Here is a 20,011-nt window from a genome sequence, read left to right as displayed (position 1 = left end):
CAGCAGGTAAATGTGCTTGTGCACCTGGCTTGGACACAGCTTCCTGACAAGCACTGGAAGTGCCAGGGATGAGACTCCCCCTCACACCCCCTGCCCCTGCCCACAAATCCCTTGTCCAACCCCACGCTCCTTCTCGCAAGGCCTGGTGCAACTGGGGTGGTGGGCTAAGGACTGAGCCAAAGGCCGAGGACCCTTCCTCCCCCCAAGGTGCAGAGGCTACAGGCGTCAGACAAAACTGCACCACCACTTGGCACGACTTGTCGCATTTTTTATTGAAGGCCTGTGTAGCAGCAGCAGCAGCAGCAGCCGCCAAAGTCATCGTCGTGGTCGTGATGAGGGGCTTCTATTGCCACAGAGCCACATCCTTGGCAGAGAGAGAGAGAGAACATGGCAGGCAGGACAGAAAGCAACCTTGGGATTTGTTTTTTTTTTCAAGAGTTGGGTTTTTTATTCTTTTTAAATACTGTACAGTGAAAAATAAATAGTCTCAACCGTCACAGATCAAATCCCCCCTTTCCCCACACACAAACACACAAAGGTGAGGCAGCCACACCAGGAGTGAGGTTGCCATGTCAGCTTGTCCCAAGCCTTCCATTTCTCTTTTTGTCTTCCACAGTGTTTTAATAAAAGGAAAAGAACAGGCCACTCGGTTGGGATGGCCTAGAGATGCCCTCCCCTTGCCCTAGCATGGCACCCCCTCCCCCCCCCCGGCAGAAAAGAGTCCTACCTTCCAAGGCCTGAACCCATCTGGGGTGAGGAAGGGGTTCATCAGAACAACCTCAGCACCCTCTGCCCTGGGCGGGCCAGCCCTCCTTCTCGCTCTCTGACATGACTGGGCCCTTGCCTTCGGTTTTTAACTAGGCAAAGAGTCAAGGGGAAAAGCAAGAGCACTCTGCGCGACTGTGTGTGTGTGCGTGTGCGTGTGTGTGTGTGTGCACGTGCGTCTGCATCATCAGAAGGCACAGGTTTCTCTCCCCCTCTCTTCTCCAGTTTGAATAGCCGGTTATTTTTTTCTTCACATTTGTTCAAAACAAAAAAAACCTTTAAAGTCACCAAAAACAGATGCATGTAAGTCATAGTATTTTCCCCCCACTGTGTGTGCCTCCCAGAAGAGGGGTAATGAGCTCAGGTAGCATCAGAACCAGCGCTTGACATAACAAGAGGGCAGAAAGAAAGAAGAGGGTTTTAACTGCCCTGTCTGGCTGCCATTGCTGAAGCTTAACCAGGTGTGTTGAGAGCTGTGGTGAAAAGAGTTTTCCCCGTCTTTGGCAAGCTTTTAACGAGCACTAGATAATTACCTTGGGGTTGGGTTGATTTGTTTTTTAAATAATGGTTTTGTTCTTAAACAAGAGATTGGTGTGGCATTTATTTCGTTTCTCTTAAGATGTTGCAAGCAGGTGAAAAGTAGGGATTGTTTCATTTCTTTAAGAGGAGGGTTCAGCCGGCCGCGACTCGAGGGGTGCTTAGGACACCCCGTTCACCATGGCAGCCACCTCCTCTTTGCTGGCGGCAGCATGCTCCCCGTTCTCTGTTGGGCCGTTGGTAACCTTGCTGGTGGCCTCAACCTGAAAGAGATACCATACAACAGGAGGTGACCACTTTGCAGACACAGAAGGAGAGACACGTGGCTGCAGCTTCGATCAAATTTGTTTCTCTTGCTCTCCTGTCACCCCCTGCCCTAATATTACAAAGTAAATCTTTTCTGGCTGCTCCCGGAAGCTGCCAGTTTTTGCTCCAGAGTCTGGAGTTGTGGAATTCACACAGCCCTCTGGGTACACAAAGCCCTCCCACATTCACCCCACCTTCTGCTTAGGTGCATTGTCCTCAGCTGACTTCTCCTCCTGGCTTTCTTTGCATGGGGGGCGCTGACGGCTCTGAGACTCTGCCCGGGAAATGTAATCTGCTACAGTGACTGTTGGGAGGAAAGGAAAGGGCACGTCAAGGTCACACAGGAAGCCGGAGCAGCTTGCAGCACAGAATCTCTTGGAAGGAAGAAGGCAAGCCTCAGACAATACCTGGTTGGCGGTCCCGACTGATCGAGCCGTCCACACGGTTGCCACGGTTACGCCGGCGCCTGCTTCGATTCCGTCTCTGAGGTTTAGACTCCTCCTCTGGCAGAGAGAAAAGGCAGACGACACTCACTCAGGACAGACAAAGGGAGATGAGCAGAAGTCTCACACAAGTCAATGAGCAGCAAGGCATGTTGGGAGCCAAGAGAAGAGCCATGTCCCATTTCCCCATAGTGACCAGCCCAATTGTTGACCATTGAACCACACTGTCACTGAGTTTGTTTTCCATCAAGTCTGAAAAACTGTAGCTAGGGGGAGTTATGTCTTTGCCCAGTCTGGGAACGGACAGCCAAGGCCGTTGCTATGGTAACCATCGCGATAGACTGGGAAAAGTTCTAGCAGCTATCTGTGTTGAGCTGAGTCTTCTGTGTATTGCCTCTGAACTGAGAGGTTGTCTTCTGTGTTTACCTTTGGAGAGAGATGTACCAGAAGGGGGGTGACTGAAGAAACTCTACATGTATTTACTCTTAAGCCTTTGGCCGTAATGTCTTAATAAACACTCTTAACATGATCTAATGCTCTGAAGAAGTTTCTTGCTCAACTTAACTCCAACGTAATGTATGTTGTTTCAAGCAACAATGCAAACACTTCAACAGGGTTATGGGCCCAGATCCACAGCGCATTACACGGGAGTAAGTTGCTGGTCTGAACGGCAGACGGAGTTCCAGAGGGCAGCTTGACTGATTGTACCAGACAGAGGTGAGCAACATGGCTGTAAACCTGTCTGGGGGAGGCTTGCCAATGGAAAGATTGACGGAAAAGAATTATGGCAGCTGGAAGCCGAGGATGCGGGCTTTGCTGATAAAAGAGGATTTATGGGACATTATAGATGGGCCACCCCCGGCGGTATTGACCGCGGCCTGGAAGCGCAAAGATCAGAGGGCGCAGGCGTTTATAATCTTGGCTCTATCGGATTCTCAGCTGATGTGTGTGAGAGATGAGCCATCGGCTAAACAGATGTGGGACGCATTGCAGGATTTGTCCCAGGAATGGCAGCGGAGGCAGAAGGCGCAGAGAGCCGTGCAGAAGGAGGCTGTCGAAAGCAAACAGGATTACAAGCAGCAGCTGTTAAAGGCTTGTTATGCCTGTGGGGCTCGTGGGCATCTTCAAAGAGACTGTGCAGTCAAGCGCAACTCCAGGGACGGAGGCTTGAAGCAGGGAAGTGTGAACTTTGTTTGTAAACAGAAGTCTCAAGATTTAGCACCTGTTGACTGGATTGTTGACAGCGGGGCAAGCCATATATTAATCAAAGACAAGTTTGTTTTACACTTCAGAAGACGTGCAGGATTTTGTGCAACTAGCTGATGGATCGCAAAAGATTGTGGAAGCCCGAGGTCTGGTGAGATTTGACAATTTGGGAATACTGTCAGATTGTTTGTTTGTACCAGAACTGAATCATAACATGTTGTCAGTCAGAAAACTGGTGAATTCTGGGTATTGTGTAACATTTGATAGAGGAAAATGTTTTGTGCAGAGAAGAGGCAAAGTTGTCTGCCAGGGATTCATGACACAGGGGCAGTTTAGAATGACCATGGGTGTGAAGTGTGCTGATGCTTTGAGTTTAATGGGGCGGAAAGGGAATGACCGCCAGAGCTGTAAAAAGACAGCTGTAAAAGGCACACAGTCAGTATTTACTGCTCACATGGAATCTTCATGTAATGCAATCAGGTTAATGCCTAAGAGAGTGCAAAGCAGCCGGGTACACATTCCACAGAGAAAAAGAAGAGGCAAGCTTGCACCCAGAGAACAACAAGAATTTGTTTGGTTGTCAGAAACACAGCAGTTGATTCTGAGCAGAAGCATTAAAGTCTCAGAAAAACCTTGGGATCAAAGGGAAACAGTCATTCTTACAGGGTCAGATGACACACAATCACAAACATTTAAGCCAAATCCAGACATAAAGGTGGAGGGCACACATATTCCTCTCAGGGATGCATTAAATGAGCTCATTTGTGGGAAACGTAGATCTAAGAAACGCAAGGCTGAGGAAATGGAATCTCCTGCGCAGGCTGTGCCAAGTACCAGCTCAAATGGGGGGGCAGAGAGAGCAAAAGTCCTAGTGCCTGAAACCGCCAGAAAGATTCACTGTGGGATTAGTGACCAGTCCTGGAATGCACAAACTGGTTGAAATGGATCCTGACACGTTATATATGACATGTGTTCAGCCAAAGTTTGATTGAATAAAGTGTTAGCTAAATGTACAGAGATGTTCTGAACTGTACTGCAATGTAAGCTGTATTGCAAGATGTATTGGAGAAATGTATTGTTGTTATTGTTGTAATGAGTTACAGACATGATAGGAAAAAGGAGGGATTGTTGACCATTGAACCGCACTGTCACTGAGTTTGTTTTCCATCAAGTCTGAAAAACTGTAGCTAGGGGGAGTTATGTCTTTGCCCAGTCTGGGAACGGACAGCCAAGGCCGTTGCTATGGTAACCATCGCGATAGACTGGGAAAAGTTCTAGCAGCTATCTGTGTTGAGCTGAGTCTTCTGTGTATTGCCTCTGAACTGAGAGGTTGTCTTCTGTGTTTACCTTTGGAGAGAGATGTACCAGAAGGGGGGGTGACTGAAGAAACTCTACATGTATTTACTCTTAAGCCTTTGGCCGTAATGTCTTAATAAAGACTCTTAACATGATCTAATGCTCTGAAGAAGTTTCTTGCTCAACTTAACTCCAACGTAATGTATGCTGTTTCACGCAACAACGCAAACACTTCAACACCAATGCCTCTTGGAAGCCCACACGCAAAGGAGTAAGGGCAACATATCCTGCCTCTGAACACAACAGAGGGTTCAGTTAGCCATCATGGTTGGTAGCGGTGGGTATGTCTGTCCTCATTTATTAATTTGTCTGATGTCTTTTAAGTTATCCACGCCCATGGCAATCACCACATCCTGTAACATTTTCTCGTTTTGAAAAGCATGTCTCCTTCATCTGCCCACAACCCATCCGTTCCACAGGATAACTTCAAATTCCAGTGCTATTATTATGAGACCGGCCATCTCCAGACCATGCATAATTTTATACACTTCCACCACATTCACCCCACCCCCAATTGTTTTTTTGTTCTAAATGAGAAAGCCCCAAACTTCCCTGATAGGGAAGATGTCATCACCCTTCTCACTATTTTGGTTGCCCTGTTTAGCACTTTTTCAGCTGTATAACACTCTTTTTTGAGATGGACTGGCCAGGAATGGGCAATATTACAAGTGCAGCTGCATCACAAATATATAGAAATGTTTCATGGCTGCAGCAGCTTTATTTACAATCCTAACAGCTTCTGGCATGGAATGTGCCTTTTTCCCACCACTAGTGTACCCTGAGTTACGGCTTGTTCCGCTCTCTATCATAATCCCAAAATCTCCCCTGAACTAAGACAGAGTTAGGATTTTTGGCCCCCACATGCCCCACCTCGTATTCCATTGACACAGACGCTCAACTGGCCAGGCGTGAGCCGAAGCAGACCCAGTTCCATAGTGATCACAGGTGCAGTATTACAACCAAAGTCGGCACCCTGGTGAGAAGGACCAGCAGCACCACTGGCTGACGCAGGAGACAGACATGGGTGGCCAGAGCCCCATTAGACAGGCCACCATCCACCAAGAGGACCCACAAGTCCCATCTTTCACAGTCATTCTTCCAACCCTATGGGGAGGTCCCAACTTCCAGCTCTTCTACAGCTCCCTCCCCACAAGCTATGGGTGGGAATGGCCCCTTCCTTCCGACACTCACCCACACCGTTCTCGCTGACAGACATGCTGTCTGACTCCAGGGCCCCATCCATCATTGTGGCATCCTCATCGGTGCGACGTCGGCGGGACCGGCGGCGGCGGTTGCTGACTGGCTGCGATTCACTGGCATCTGTGTCTGCCGTCTGGTCTGTTTCGGTGTTGTCCAGCAGGCTGTATGGATTGCTGTCGGGGTCTTTTAATACTGTATAGGGAGAGGTCTTGTGTCAGCCAGTCCACTTGGGAAGAGGCGCGACACCGAAGGGGAGGCAACTTGCCTCTACGTTAAAGAAATCACTCCCATTAATTTCAATGGGTCTACTCCGGATATAAACCTGAAATATGAATCCATTTGTTGTGGGCTTGAATGGGGCAAGGGATCCACAAGTGTCCCTAGTGCACTTGGGATCAGTTTTAGTCAATGCAGCCTGATGACATGGACAAGGTGCTTGCCGGCACCATGTCCTTGCAACCCTTGCCCTTCTTGGCTTATTAAAGCTTGCCGAGGTGGTATGACTGAGTGGATCCAGGGTGTGGTCAACATGTCTTTGTGACAGGGGATGGACCCAGGCACTCTGAAAGAGGCGGCGATCCAACCGCTCCAGACCCACTGGTTTGTGACAACTACCACCCAGTCGCAAATACCCCCCCCCTTTTAGAGAAGGTGATTGAGAGGGTTGTGGCACAGCAATTGCAACTATTCTTGGATGAAACAGATAATCTTGACTTATTCCAATCTGGGTTCAGGCCTGGCTACGGGACTGAATCGGCCTTTGCCACCCTGATGGATGACCTTTATTGGGAGAAGGACAGAGGGAGTGCAATCCAGTTATTCTTACTTGATCTCTCAGCGGCTTTTGATATCATTGACCATGGTATCCTTCTGAGCCAACTTGGTGAGATGGGTATTGGAGGCACTGTCCAGGGTCGCTCTCAGAGAATAGCATTGGGTGACTGTCTTTTGGCCCCCTGGCAGCTGCGCTGTGGGGTGCCGCAGGGTACCATCTTGTCTCCCATGCTGTTTAACCTCTATATTAAGCACTTGGGAGCAGTTATCAGCAGATGTGGGGCAAGGGGTCAGCAGTATGCTGACGATACCCAGCTCTATTTCTCTGTAACATCTGAATCGGGAGAGGCCATTCAAGCCCTGGATTCAGTGGTGAGCTGGATGAAGGCTGAGTCTCAATCCTAGCAAGATGGAGACGCTGTGGGTTGGTGGTTTCAGAGTTTGGATAATTGGTCAATTGCCTGCCCTGGATGGGGTCATTCTCCCTTAGAAAGAGCAGGTTTGTAGACTGGGAGTACTCCTGGATCCAACTCTGTTGGTAGAAGCTTGGGCCTCAGTGGCTAGGAGTGCCTTTTACCAGCTTTGGCTGGTAAGACAACTGTGCCCCTTTTCCGAACCAGGATAGCCTGACCACTGTTGTCCATGCACTGGTAACCTCCAGACTGGATTACTGTAATGTGCTGTATGTGGGGCTTCCCTTGAGGTTGGTCCAGAAGCTGCAGCTGGTGCAAAATGCGGTAGCAAGACTGCTCGCCAGGGAGGGTATCACCTACATATTACTCTGCTGCTGAAATAATTGCACTGGCTGCCCATTAGCTACTGAGCCAAGTTCAAGGTTCTGGTTTTGGTGTCCAAAGCCATACGCAGCTTGGGACCAGGGTATCTGAAAGATCGTCTCACCCTTTATATACCCAGTCGAACACTGCGCCTCCTGGAGACCTTCCTCTTTCAACAAGCCTTTTAAGTAGAGACCTTATCCCAGTCTGTGTCTGTGTTGGAATTGCTTTTTAATAAATAATAATAATAAATTTAATTTTTGTGTCGCCTATCTGGCCGAAACCACTCTAGGCGACGTACAACATTAAAGTTCAAATACAAAATTTTAGATGTTTAATGCTTTTTTAAAAATGTATTTTTATTTGTCTTAATATGTTTTTAAAGATATTTTGTTTTAATATGTTTAAAGTCTTAATTTTAAGATGTTTTAGAGTTGTAAATAGTGTTTTTGTTTGGCCCCACTGGGCTCCTTCTGGGAGGAAGGGTGGGATATAAACTTAATAAATAAATAAATACATAGTAGGTACTAGAAAATTGTTACAATTCTTCAAAGAAAGCAGAAGGGTACGGAGGGGAACATGTAGAGAGAACTGAGGGTGCTGCAAGTGAAATAAGGGACACCTTTATGTCCCCATTTCTCAAATAGCATTTGTTCCAAGTCTTGGATTGGGTGGATTTGGGGGGTGGAGGAGGAGGAGGGATGGAGGGAAGAGGCAGGCCAGCCACCAAAGAAGTCAGTGAGGATCCACCTGCCCTCCCACAACTTTGCCCAAGAAAACGCAAAATCTAAGCAAAGGGAAGGTTCAGTGGCCACTGATTTGGGGGGGGCAGGGATGCCCCTTTGGGAACCACCCACAGTTGTCCACACAGCAAGCACTGCAGGTCCCAGCCACTGTTGAAGCTGGCTAACTGTGCAGCCCAGCGCTTCTTGCCCAGCATTACTGAAAGCCAATTACAGGGCTCCAAATAAGGTGCCCAGTCCTTTCATACCTGAACTGATGGAGGAGTTGCTGTACTTGGTGCTGCTGCTGGTGCTGCTGCTGCCACGAGGTGCTGCTGCTGGGCCCCTCCCTCGCCCTACCCCCGGCCGCCTGCGGGTGTCCTCTGGGTGAGGGTCGCGGTCACTGGGCTGGGGACCGTCATACTCCTCTCTTTTTTCCGACTCTGTTTCAGAGGCATTGGACACATCCGAGTTGGTAGCTAGGAAGACAAGGGGAGAAAAGGGGTGGCCATGAGTGGGGTCTCGCCACCGCCTGCAGTTCCATGGCTTGGCTATAGCACAAAAGTTCTTGCAAGCCACTCTCTGCATGCCCCACATCCTCCTTCGCAGTCTGATTCCAGGGAGAAAGGACTGGTGGCCACAGTGACTGCCCTGCCTCTGGGCAGGAGGTTGCACTATTTTTTAATGATTAAGTAATTGATATACTAGTTAATATTGTTAGCAAAGTCTCTAAGTGGTTTACAAAAATCTGCAAGTGTTAAAAAAATCAAAATGCAGTAAAATATTACCAATAGAAATCAAGATGCAGTAAATTCATGATTAAAGCCCCATAACTTAAAAAGAGCACAGCCAGCAACTGAAAAAGATGAACACCAGAATAGGCCTGAACATGCAAGTGAGTTTTTCAGAGATGTTTATAACGTCCAACGAACAGAGCTTCCTGGCACTCTTATGGGCAGCTGGTGTTCCAGAAAGCTGGTGCTGTAAGTGAAAAGGCCTCGCTCCATGAAGTTTCTAGGTGACAATCTGCTAGTCATGGTGATGCTTGTGCAACCACATTCCACAGAACAATGAATATGGTATCAATAACATTTCTCCCAGCTACAAGACATCCATCCTACTCCAGATAGGGGCACCCCTGTGTACGCACGCACACACACCCCGTTCCCCACCCTGATCTAAACGCCCGGACTCTGCACAGGCTCTTCCCAAACGGTTACCGTTCTGCTCATCAGCTATTCTGGAGGGAGGAGACTGGACCCCATCCCACTCTATGCTCCCACTGCCATGTTAGAGCCGCTGATCTGGTGGGATTCTGGTGATCTGATAGAAAGGGCTCCACGTCTGCTGCCCCATGGACGCTCCTTTGCCTCTGAGCCAGTGCCCTCTCTGTGCTACGAAGACGTGGCAGCCCAATCTCCAGCCAACAGCAGGCGGGACAAAGCCCCATCTTGTCCAACTCACCATAGCCCGCGTTGGGGCCCCTGCGCCCACGGCCACGGCCGCCATAGCTGCCCCCATAGGTCCGTGTGCCGTGCAGGGAGGAAGAGGTGCTCTCGTCAGTGCTGTAGCCACCCCGCTCCTTGTCAGGCCGGCTGGAGAGCGGGCGGAAGCCCAGGCCGATCTGACGCAGCTGCTCATCTATCTGCAGCCGCTCCAGGCGCAGCTGTTCCACCTCCTGGCAGTGGGGAAAGGGGAGCGATGAGAACAGGCCCCAAGACATCCCACCAGCTTACATCACCACTGCCAGGCCTCTCCTGGGGCCAGGAGAGTTAGTGCATCTAGCCCCAAAGAACACAGCCCTGCAAAGAAAAACCCACTCAGCACCCTCCTTGCAGGCACCTCCCCTACTTTGAAGGACCACACGGCATGTCTGAGAAAGAGGCAGCTGTTGCCAGCCACTCTGAGAGGATTACAGGTCAGTCCTCACAGTCGGCACTTGCACCCCAAAATGGAAGGGTCTGGCAACTCCAGGGTCACAAAAGCAGGCCAGCCCATGGTCAGCTTCTCATCTGCCATGCACGCCTAGGACATGCCACGCCTCCGCGGCCATGGCAATGGCAAGGAGAACCACACCAGGGGCCTTACCTGAAGGTAGGACAGATGGTACTCCAGCAGCGCTTGTGCATTGCTGAGATTTTCCCGTGTCCCGACAAAGATGAAGGGCACCATCCCCTGCAGAAGGAGGCAGGTAAGATTGGCAAAGGGGGCAACAACAGGCATTTTTTATCCAGGACACAGAAGTTACTAGGGCTGCCAGCTTTAAAGCCAATTAATCAACAAAAGCTTTACCCTCAGGGTTACAAGACATCCCAGTTAAATCAAAGTGCTTTATGCTCCAAGCAAAATCTGAATGACAGAAAGACAGAAAGTAAGCATGTGTGCACACAAGAGAGTTTTAAGGGGATGGGAGGATGAGGATCCATGAAGAGGCCCCCCAAGTACCAGTGAATTCTTATAGTGTGCACAGTAATGGTTACAGTGCTGGTGTTAGATGGGGGAGACCCAGGCTCGCATTCCCACTCAGCCATGAAGCTAAATAGCTGAGGCACTCTCTCTCAGCCTAAAATACCCCCACAGGGTTGTTGCAAGACCATGCACGTTGCTCTGAACTCCTTTGAGGAAACAAAGAATAAAAATTAGGATTTTAAGAAAGAAGGGCTAATGTTGTCCCTATCTTCAAAAAGGGCAAAAGAAGGAACCTGGGAACTAAAGACCAGTCAGCCTAACATCAATCCCTGGGAAAATTCTGGAGCAGATTATAAAGCAGTCAGTCTGTAAGCGCCCTGAAAATAATGCAGTTATTACTAGAAGCCAAGAAGAAATCCTGCCAGACTAATCTTATCTCATTTTTTTAATCTGGTAATCTCCCTGGTAGACTGTGGGAATGATTTGAACATAATATATCTCAACTTCAGTGAAGTTTTTGACGAAATGCCCCATGATATTCTGATTGGCACGCTAGCTGAATGTGGGCTGGATGAAATAACTATCAGATGGATCCACAGTCGGATACAGAATCATACTCAGAGTCCTGTAGCTCAAGTTACTCAGATTCCCACTGAACTTCAGGAAAACTTCCTAACTTTTAGAGTAGTACAACAATGGAACCAATTACCTAGGGAGGTAGTGAGCTCTCTAGCACTGGAGGCATTCAAGAGGCAGCTGGACAGCTACCTGTCAGCTATGCTCTAACTTGGACCCCTGCATTGAGCAGGTGGTTGTACTCAATGGCCTTATAAGCCCCTTCCAACTCTATGAATCTATGATGCATACTCAGTTCATATAGTGCAGTGGCCAGCTGCCTCCCAGGGAATGTGTCCTCCATGTTCCTCCTCTCATTGAGGAGCCCATCATAAGCTATCAAAGGACACCAAAGTTCCCTGGAATTTGATTTGGAAAGTCCATTAGATCCCTGGATTGAGCATATTATGCCTGTCCTTCAGCCAAATTGTTTCATTTCCCATTTCAAAGCCGAATTCAAAGTGCTGTTTTTGACCTTTATAGCCCTCTCCACAGCTTGGAGCCACGGAATCCAAAGGAACCCCCATTTCCACATGTGCTTGCCTATACTTGGAGACACTCATCTGATATCCTCCCACTGCTACAGCCATCTAAGATGCAGCGGGTGGTTCCTGGGGAGGGGGATTTTGCTTTTCAGTGTCTGGACAAGGAATCTGACCTCTGGTTTCCCCTCCCTGGAAGAGTCTTCTTAATGGACTTCTGCCCAGCCAATTTCCATCCACCCTTCCTGCTGTTTTGGGTGGGGAACACAGTCCCTTTCCTTTGCTCGCTCTCTCCACCCCAGAGCTGGATGATCACTCCAAGAACTCTTTAATTCCTGAGTCCAGCCTAGCCAGAGAGTTTCAAAAAGGCAGCCATAAGAAAATTAAGGACCTAGCTGAGTTCTACCAAAGGGCCCAGCATTTCCTGCTTCCCCCCTGCGGTGGCCAACTAGATGCCTCGGGAAAGCCCACAAGCGGGTCCTGAAGGCAACAGCTACCCTGTCTCTGGCTGATACACTCTCCACCACCCTGTCCCGAGATATGATTTCAAGGACTTGAAAAGTTGCCACACAGAGGAGGGCCAGGATCTCTTCTCAAGCATCCCAGAGTGCAGGAAACAGAATAATGGGCTCAAGTTGCAGGGAGCCAGATTTCAACTGAACATCAGGAAAAACTTCCTGTTAAGAGAGGTAGTACAAGGAAACCAAAGGCCTAGGGAGGTGGTGGGCTCTCCAACAACGGAGGCATTCAAGAGGCAGCTGGACAGCCACCTGTCAGGTGTGCTTCAATCTGGATTCCTGCATGTAGCAGGGGGATGGACTCGATGGCCTTATGGGCCCCTTCCAACTCTAAGATTCTAGGATCATAAGTCTTGGAAGATTCCTAGGTTGCACATCTCCTTAGAAGATGGTGACCTTAAAAGTGATTTAAAATCATTTGTGCAGCCCCTTGTTGATACACTTTGGAAGAGAACCTGGAAGCAAAGGCCTCTCTCAACACCTGGCCTTTTGGTTCTTGGCCAACGTGCGCATCCTAAACAGCTTTAGCCAGGGAACAAATTGGAATATGTTCTTGGACCAGCCAGCAAGGGCTGAAGGGAAGCAAATGCAGAAGGTCAACAGTTGGTGGGATGCAGTATAAGGATGAAGATGGAATTGGGTGCATTTAGCTTTGACAAGAGATATCTGGGGAAATGTGAGAGAGGAGCAAGGGCTTTGAAACTGGGGCAGATGGACACAGACAAAGGCAGCTGGCTTCTTCACTCTCCAGCCAAAATTACCTCCTCCCTGGGGTTCTTCTTGTCATTATCTCCTTCCACCCGCACTCGGACCACGCCAGATTTGTCCACAATCTCCTGGATGACTTTCCCGTTTTTGCCTATCACTTTCCCTGCAGCAAAATGAAGACAGGTAGTTGAGGAGCAATGCAACCAAGTCATCCAGGCACATCCCACAATTTGGCGCTCTAGAGCCCTGGAGAGGAACAGTTTGCCATGCGTGAGGCATTGGGAAACCCACTAGGAAACACACTGAAGTTAGGCACCTTTTCCCAAAAACTAACCCAATTTGCACCAGTCACCAATGGCACGAATAAGAAAATCCTGCTACCAGAGTATATATCTTTCCCACCTTTTGGTTGGGGAGGGGGGGTAGAGAGGGAGTTCATGCCACAAAATCTTATGTTTGAGAACCAACTCTGCCAACTAGACTGCCGAGTGGTTTGGGTTCAACCCTTCCCCCTCCTGCTGTGTGCAACGAATCCCTTATTTTCTCAAGCAGAATTGCTGCACATCAACTCAAAGGCAAACTCAGGCCAGCACTGGCTTTTAACTAGGGAATCAGAAGCACATTTGAGGGGGGAAAGGGGTTGGGGGGGGAGAGGAATGAGCCATCCCAGCAGGATTGCCCTGGAGCTGGGAAACTGCTTCACTCACCAACCAGGTTCCGAGGGACTTGAACGGAGTCTTCGGAGAATTCTAGGAAGCTCCTGGCCTGCTTGCAGGCTTCTGGGGTCTGTGGAAGCAGAGCAGACAAAGCAGCTGAGCACCACGCTGGCAGCGTCAGACATCCTGAAGCACTGAGGCTGCTCAGGAGTGAGATACTGTGTGGGGATCCTTCCATTACACTGGATGCTGGCCACAGGCGGGGGCTGATTCCTTACAGGCTTGTTCCATTTTCAAGCAAACGCAGCTTGCCTGCCTAGCCCCCATCTCCCACGGGGACACGGGGTTTAGGGCTCCCATGCCACCCGTGGGCTGATGACAGGACCTGCTCAGCAGCTGGTCTGCGCCCTTTCTCTCTACACACCCGCCCCACATGCAAGGGAAGCAGCTTCTACCCCTGCCCCCCTCCTCCCAAGGGTTCTAGGGGATGCCCCTCCACCCCATACCTCCCCATAGATGCGAAAGGTGCAGGTCTCCTCATCCAGCTCGATGGCGGTGACTCCCAGCACCTTCCGGGCCTGCTGGATGTTGGCTCCGTGGGTTCCAATGGCCAAGCCCATCAGGTCCTCACGCACTGTGAACTCCTCTTGGAAAGCTGAAGCCAGCTGCTTACTCGTCTATGGGGAGAGGCAGACGCACTATGGGAAACAGCCAGCAGCCCCCAGAGATTGGATGAGCCCCATCTCTGCCAGAGCCTTATCAGCAGCTCCCAGCCCCCACCCTTAGCCCTCAAAGGCAAAAGCATCAGCAGCAGGTGGGGCGGGGCAGCCACACATTGAGCAACTTTAATCACAATTCCAGGGATAACACGGATCTGACTGGATCAACTCAGATTGGCACACGGATACGACAAGCACGGGAGTTTCACAGAAAACGGCTTTCTCCAGTGCTAGTCCAAATTAAGAAAGGGACCCTTCTGCCTTCCTCCTTTGCACTGCCTGTCCTATCGACCCAATATGGCACCTGCTGCCAGCTGACCCAGAGCCCAAGGCCCTCACGCAGCTGATTTCAGTGCCCCACTCCCCAAGGCATCAGGCAAGGGCATTTCTACACTCAGGGCCCCTTAGCATTCTGGGAGTTCTCTCTTACCTCCAAGTGCTTGTTGGCCTCCTCGTTCCGGGACATCAGCATCAGCTTGGTTCGAATGCTGCGCAAATGCATGTCGCCCAGCAGAGATGCCCTCTTCACGGTGGATTCATTTGTGGACTATGGTAAAAAGCAAACATCAGTAAGCCACCGTCTGCTGGCAAACGGAGAATACAAGCAAGCACACAATGCAGAATTACTTCGCCGGGTTTTAAGGTAATAGTAATTCAAGCTGTCAGCTTAAGGATTTGCTTTGTCAGTTCTCTCTCTGATTTTAACAGAAAGCTCTTTTCAAATTAAAATAAATTAGCACTGAAAACATTTTGGCAGAGGTCCCTCACTGAAGGTCTTGAGGGGACTATTCCTTTGAAGGGAGAGAACCCCTTGAGGAAGATACCCCTTATTTATTTATTATTTATTATTTAATTTATATCATGCCCTTCCTCCCAGAACTTATGATGTTCTAAATGCAAAACAAGAAATTCTTCACAAGTCTAGATGGGAAATAAAATGCAGGATCTTGAGAGCTGCAATTTGAGGATTTTAAAAGAGTTGTGTCAGAAGTTTTGCATTTAATTGCCATTTGTAGTTTTGCCAGTAGGGGGGAGTGAAGAGCCATACTTCACACAAGCACAAGTGGCAACTCTGAGACAATGGCCTACCAACAAGCTGCAGCCCTTCCACCAAGCTTGTCCAGTTAAGCTGATATTGCCTATATATACAGACGTATATGCACACACAGACAAACAGAGGCAGACGCCATGCCCACAACAGAGACAGATTCTTACAAGAATGACAAGTTCACTGCTAGTGGGACTGAGGAAGATGCTGTTTGCACCCACAGCTTTCTTGAATTCTTTGTGTACATTTTCATTTGAGCAGCTGTGAAGAGAAAACAGAGGAATACAAGATGTTTCAAAAAGCCTGAATGCTTGAGCTGCCAAAAGTCCAGACGGCAATCTGGGAAGGAACTGTCGCTGGCCCAGACATCTGCATCTCCCCAGAGGCTTGCCTCGTTTCCCTTCATCAGGCTCTTTCCCCCTCAGATGCAGCAGATATGTGCATGGAGCAAGCAAAATTAAGCCCAGGCAGATCTGGGCTGATTAAGTCCAACTAAAGGAATGCGAGTTTGGCAGACAGCTCCCTCTCTCACAGACACACACAAACTGTATTCTCTGTTAACACTCACGCCTCCTTGAGATCCTCTGGTACCGCAATGGTGAATTTGAAAAAGCTGCATTTGGTGGCCACTTTGCTGGGGTTGACAGGTCGCAGCCGCTCCAATGTGACGATTTCATTGTAGATGGCATCGCAAGCAGCATATTCTATGACATAGAACTGCAAGAAAAGGCAAGATCAGAGGGAATCTCAGAGCCACAATGAAGGCCTCTTCATTGGCACAGTAAAAGGGGCCAAAAGAGTGTATTCATATAGGTATTAATAAGCTCCAGAAAACCAAAAGGGGATGGGACAAGAATTCTGCCTGCAGATGCCATGGCAAACTCTTCCATGGGGTTAGCAAGAGAGCTCCCCAAACGGCAATTTCCCCTCCCTACTCTGCTGCTCCCACCCACCATATGCTGGAAGTGAGTCTTTTCTGGAAACAGCAAATCACGCTCACGCTGAAGGACTGACCCATCCCCACTGCTTTAGGTAAGTGGGAACTTCTCCTTGCCAAGTGGTTTGTGACCCTGTCAGTTGTCCTTAGTTGACAGGCTTTTGGTATTTTTATTTACGTTAAAAAAACCCTATACCCCACCTTTCCTCATAAAGTGACCTTTATGAGAAGCAGGGGGTTGGACTCGATAGGCCCCTTCCAACTCTGATGATTCTATGAACTCAAGACAGCTTACAACACCCATCCTCCTAGCAATGTGTCATAAAAGCATCATGAGAACATCTGCTTTGCACAGCACAGCCTTTGGCAACCTGGCACAACCCCCTCCCCCGAGTTTTGAACTACAACTCTCATCAGCGCAGGGTGGAGTTGTACTCCAAAACTGCTCAAGGGCTCTAGGTTGGGAAAGGCTGCAACAGCATTACTTATTTCTGCTCTCAGCTCCCAGAACTGCATCTGGACTTTACGGGTCAATCCGCAAGGCTTTGCCATGCACACGGCCAGCCCCTACCTGGGGGGGGGGGGAGTTGAGAGTCCTGCATGGAGGGTCTCTGCTCGTTGACCAGGTTAAAGTGGAGGAGGAAGCTGGCCTGCCCCTATTGTGGTTGGGGGAAGATGCCAAGGAGGGAATTTTGTTCCAAGACTTACGTCTCCTTTCATCATTCGGACCCTGGCCAGCCACCAGCCACACGGTTCATGCTCATTGGCTCGGGAATAAACCTGAAGGAGCAGCAAAGTTCAAGTTAGTTAACCTCCCACTCCCACTTGCCCTTCTTGACTAATAAAAGCTAGCAGGGATGGAACAGCCGGCTGGGCCAGGGAAGTGATTAATGCCTCTGCAAGAGGGGGTGGTCCCTGGCTGCCTGAAAGAGGCAGTAGTGAGACCACTCCTAAAGAGACCTTCCCTGGACCCAGAAAATCTTAATAACTATAGGCCGGTAGCAAATGTTCCATTCCTGGGCAAGGTCCTTGAACGAGTGGTGGCAGCCCAGCTCCAGACACTCTTGGATGAAATCCATTATCTGGATCCATTTCAGTCGGGTTTCAGGCCTGGTTTTGGCACGGAAACAGCCTTGGTCGCCCTGTATGATGACCTTTGTCGGGAGAGAGACAGGGGGAGTGTGATTCTGTTGATTCTCCTTGATCTCTCAGCGGCTTTCGATACCATCGACCATGGTATCCTTCTGGGGAGACTGGTTGGGAGTGGGAGGGACTGCATGGATGTGGTTCCACTCCTACTTGGCAGGTCGCCTCCAGAAGGTGGTGCTTGGGGAACATTGCTCGGCACCCTGGACTCTCCAGTATGGGGTTCCACAGGGGTCAGTTCTGTCCCCCATGCTGTTCAACCTCTACATGAAACCGTTGGGTGCGGTCATCCGGAGCTTTGAAGTGCGTTGCCATCAGTACGCTGATGACACGCAGCTCTATTTCTCCTTTTCATCTTCTTCAGGTGAGGCTGTCAATGTGCTGAACCAGTGCCTGGCTGTAACAATGGACTGGATGAGGGCTAATAAACTGAGGCTCAATGCAGACAAGACTGAGATGCTCCTAGTGGGTGGTTCTTCTGACCAGATGGTGGATGTCCAACCTGTCCTGGATGGCGTTGCACTCCCCCTGAAGGAGCAGGTTCGTAGCTTGGGGGTTCTCCTAGAACCATCTCTGTCACTTGAGGCTCAGGTAGCCTCGGTGGCACGGAGTGCCTTCTACCAACTTCCGTATCTGGACAGGGATACGTCCGTATCTGGACAGGGATAACCTGGCTTCAGTTGTCCATGCTCTGGTAACCTCCAAGTTAGATTACTGCAATGCACTCTATGTGGGGCTGCCTTTGAAGACGGTTTGGAAACGGCAGCTTGTTCAAAATGCAGTGGACAGATTGGTAACAGGGACCAGACGGTTTGAACATAAAAGACAGATTCTGGCCCACTTGCACTGGCTGCCTGTATGTTTCTGAACTCGATTCAAGGTGCTGGTTTTGACCTATAAAGCTTTACATGGCTTAGGACCACAATACCTGATCAAATGCCTCTCCCAACACAAACTCACCCATACACTACGCTCAACATCAAAGGCCCTCCTCCAGGTGTCTACTCCGAGGGAAGCTCGGAGGATGGCAACAAGGGGCAGGGCCTTCTTAGTGGTGGCCCCCAAATTACGGAATGACCTCCCCGATGAGGTGTGCCTGGTGCCAACACTGTTATCTTTTCGGTGCCAGGTCAAGACTTTCCTCTTCCCCCGGGCATTTTAGCATGTGCTTTTAAATTGTTTTTAAAAAATGTGTTTGTGTTTTTTAAATTTGTATATTTGTTTCTAATGTTTTTAATTGTTGTAAACAATATCGGCTATGGGGCGGTATATAAATGCAATAAATAATAATAATAACAACAACAATTTCCTACTGACTCTGCTGGTCCTTCCCAACACCCCCCCCACCCCCAAAGATGGGGAAAGCCTCATGTGTCAGTCTTCGCTTACCTCCACCTCATCCCCTTCCGAAATCTCTTTGCTGTAGTCTGCGGGTGGGGGCAGCCGAACGTCGCCAAAGGGGATCTGCCTTTCAGGCTGCCAGCTAAGGGGGGCGGGGGGGGAGAGAGAGAGAGAGAGAGTTACTGCAGGGAACAATAAGACCAGCGACACATAAAATGGACAAAGCTGCTTCACCTTCATCTTGACCGTTAAACCCCCCCCACACTTGCCCACGTACACTTACCTTGGGGGTATATTTGGACTCCAATGAGATTTCCAATGGAAGGATGGGGTCACCAGTGGTATTTTTGTTTCCAGAAGGAAAACAATAAGTGGTAACTGTCTGAAATTTGGGGACATTGTACAGGTTAAAATTTGTGACAATGCCATAGGACGGCATCCCTGTAGGTCTACTTATGGGTAAATTACACAATGAAAAGTGCACCTGGGGGTCCAAATGGACCCCAGAAGTCAGGATGAAGGTCAACAAGCTGCAGGAGATGCTGGTAGTGACTAAACAGTGTCAAGAGCCAAATTTTGCACAGATGAAAATAGCAGGGACCTTCTTAAGTCTAGTCACACTGAAAGCTGACACTACATCCCCCCCAAATAGGAATCACTGCTTTGTAGAAGAACAGTCCATATACCCCCCTCTAAAATGTCCCCAAACTTCAGTCAATTACCACTTGTCGTTTTCCTTCTGGAAACAAACATATCACTGGTGACCTCATCCTTCCATTGGACATCTCACTGGGGTCCAAATATACCCCCAAGGCAAGATGTTCTCTTCTCTAATGACTCAGCAGGACGCATTAGACATCAGCAACCCATCTGAACTCTCTCTCTCAGCAACTAGCAACATGCTTTGTCCACCACAACTGCATGTGTCAGTAAGAATTCCAGATACCTGGTTGTACATAAACCTAGAAAACTGCATTCATCAACTTGCAGTTCTAATTTTTCCCCTTTAGAGGGAGAGAAATATTTTGGCTCTTAAAAATTCAGTGCTGACTCCTAGGAACCACAACTACTTGGCAGTGCTATTGATGTCAGTAATGGTCACAATACCAGAACACAATGGGAGCCAAAGTATTTTAGACCAATGACTCCCAAACTCACACACAGATCATTGGAAAAGTACTGAGGGTCTTGGTGGACCACTGAATGGTCTTTTTTTGCCTGTTGTAGCAATTGTAATGCACTGTGCTAAATATCTTTAATTGCATTTGTATTGCTTCTCTTATTGCTTGTACTGTATTTTATTATATTACAATTTGGATTCCATAGAATTCAACACCATGGACCTCC

At 49.0% G+C, this 20,011-nt stretch overlaps 1 protein-coding gene across 1 annotated transcript in view; it reads right to left on the bottom strand.

The window, feature by feature from the left end:
* Nucleotides 1-1,333: 1,333 nt before the first annotated feature.
* The window catches only part of FXR2 (FMR1 autosomal homolog 2), a 33,879-nt gene continuing 15,201 nt past the window's right edge, over nucleotides 1,334-20,011 (bottom strand). Inside the window, exons 3-17 of the mRNA XM_061588641.1 lie at nucleotides 18,713-18,806; nucleotides 16,886-16,957; nucleotides 15,809-15,957; nucleotides 15,408-15,501; nucleotides 14,623-14,739; nucleotides 13,980-14,150; nucleotides 13,525-13,603; nucleotides 12,871-12,980; nucleotides 10,174-10,260; nucleotides 9,550-9,763; nucleotides 8,355-8,564; nucleotides 5,805-6,005; nucleotides 2,016-2,111; nucleotides 1,803-1,912; nucleotides 1,334-1,565 (exon numbers count right to left, since the gene is read on the bottom strand). Coding sequence (XP_061444625.1) covers nucleotides 1,464-1,565; nucleotides 1,803-1,912; nucleotides 2,016-2,111; nucleotides 5,805-6,005; nucleotides 8,355-8,564; nucleotides 9,550-9,763; nucleotides 10,174-10,260; nucleotides 12,871-12,980; nucleotides 13,525-13,603; nucleotides 13,980-14,150; nucleotides 14,623-14,739; nucleotides 15,408-15,501; nucleotides 15,809-15,957; nucleotides 16,886-16,957; nucleotides 18,713-18,806 — 1,906 coding nt within the window. The 3' untranslated portion in view covers nucleotides 1,334-1,463. The remainder of the gene's footprint in view (nucleotides 1,566-1,802; nucleotides 1,913-2,015; nucleotides 2,112-5,804; nucleotides 6,006-8,354; nucleotides 8,565-9,549; nucleotides 9,764-10,173; nucleotides 10,261-12,870; nucleotides 12,981-13,524; nucleotides 13,604-13,979; nucleotides 14,151-14,622; nucleotides 14,740-15,407; nucleotides 15,502-15,808; nucleotides 15,958-16,885; nucleotides 16,958-18,712; nucleotides 18,807-20,011) is intronic.

The sequence above is a fragment of the Rhineura floridana genome, chromosome 11 (assembly GCF_030035675.1).
Source record: "Rhineura floridana isolate rRhiFlo1 chromosome 11, rRhiFlo1.hap2, whole genome shotgun sequence".
NCBI classification, from domain to species: Eukaryota; Metazoa; Chordata; class Lepidosauria; order Squamata; family Rhineuridae; genus Rhineura; species Rhineura floridana.
This window is presented reverse-complemented; position numbering and strand designations above follow the sequence as displayed.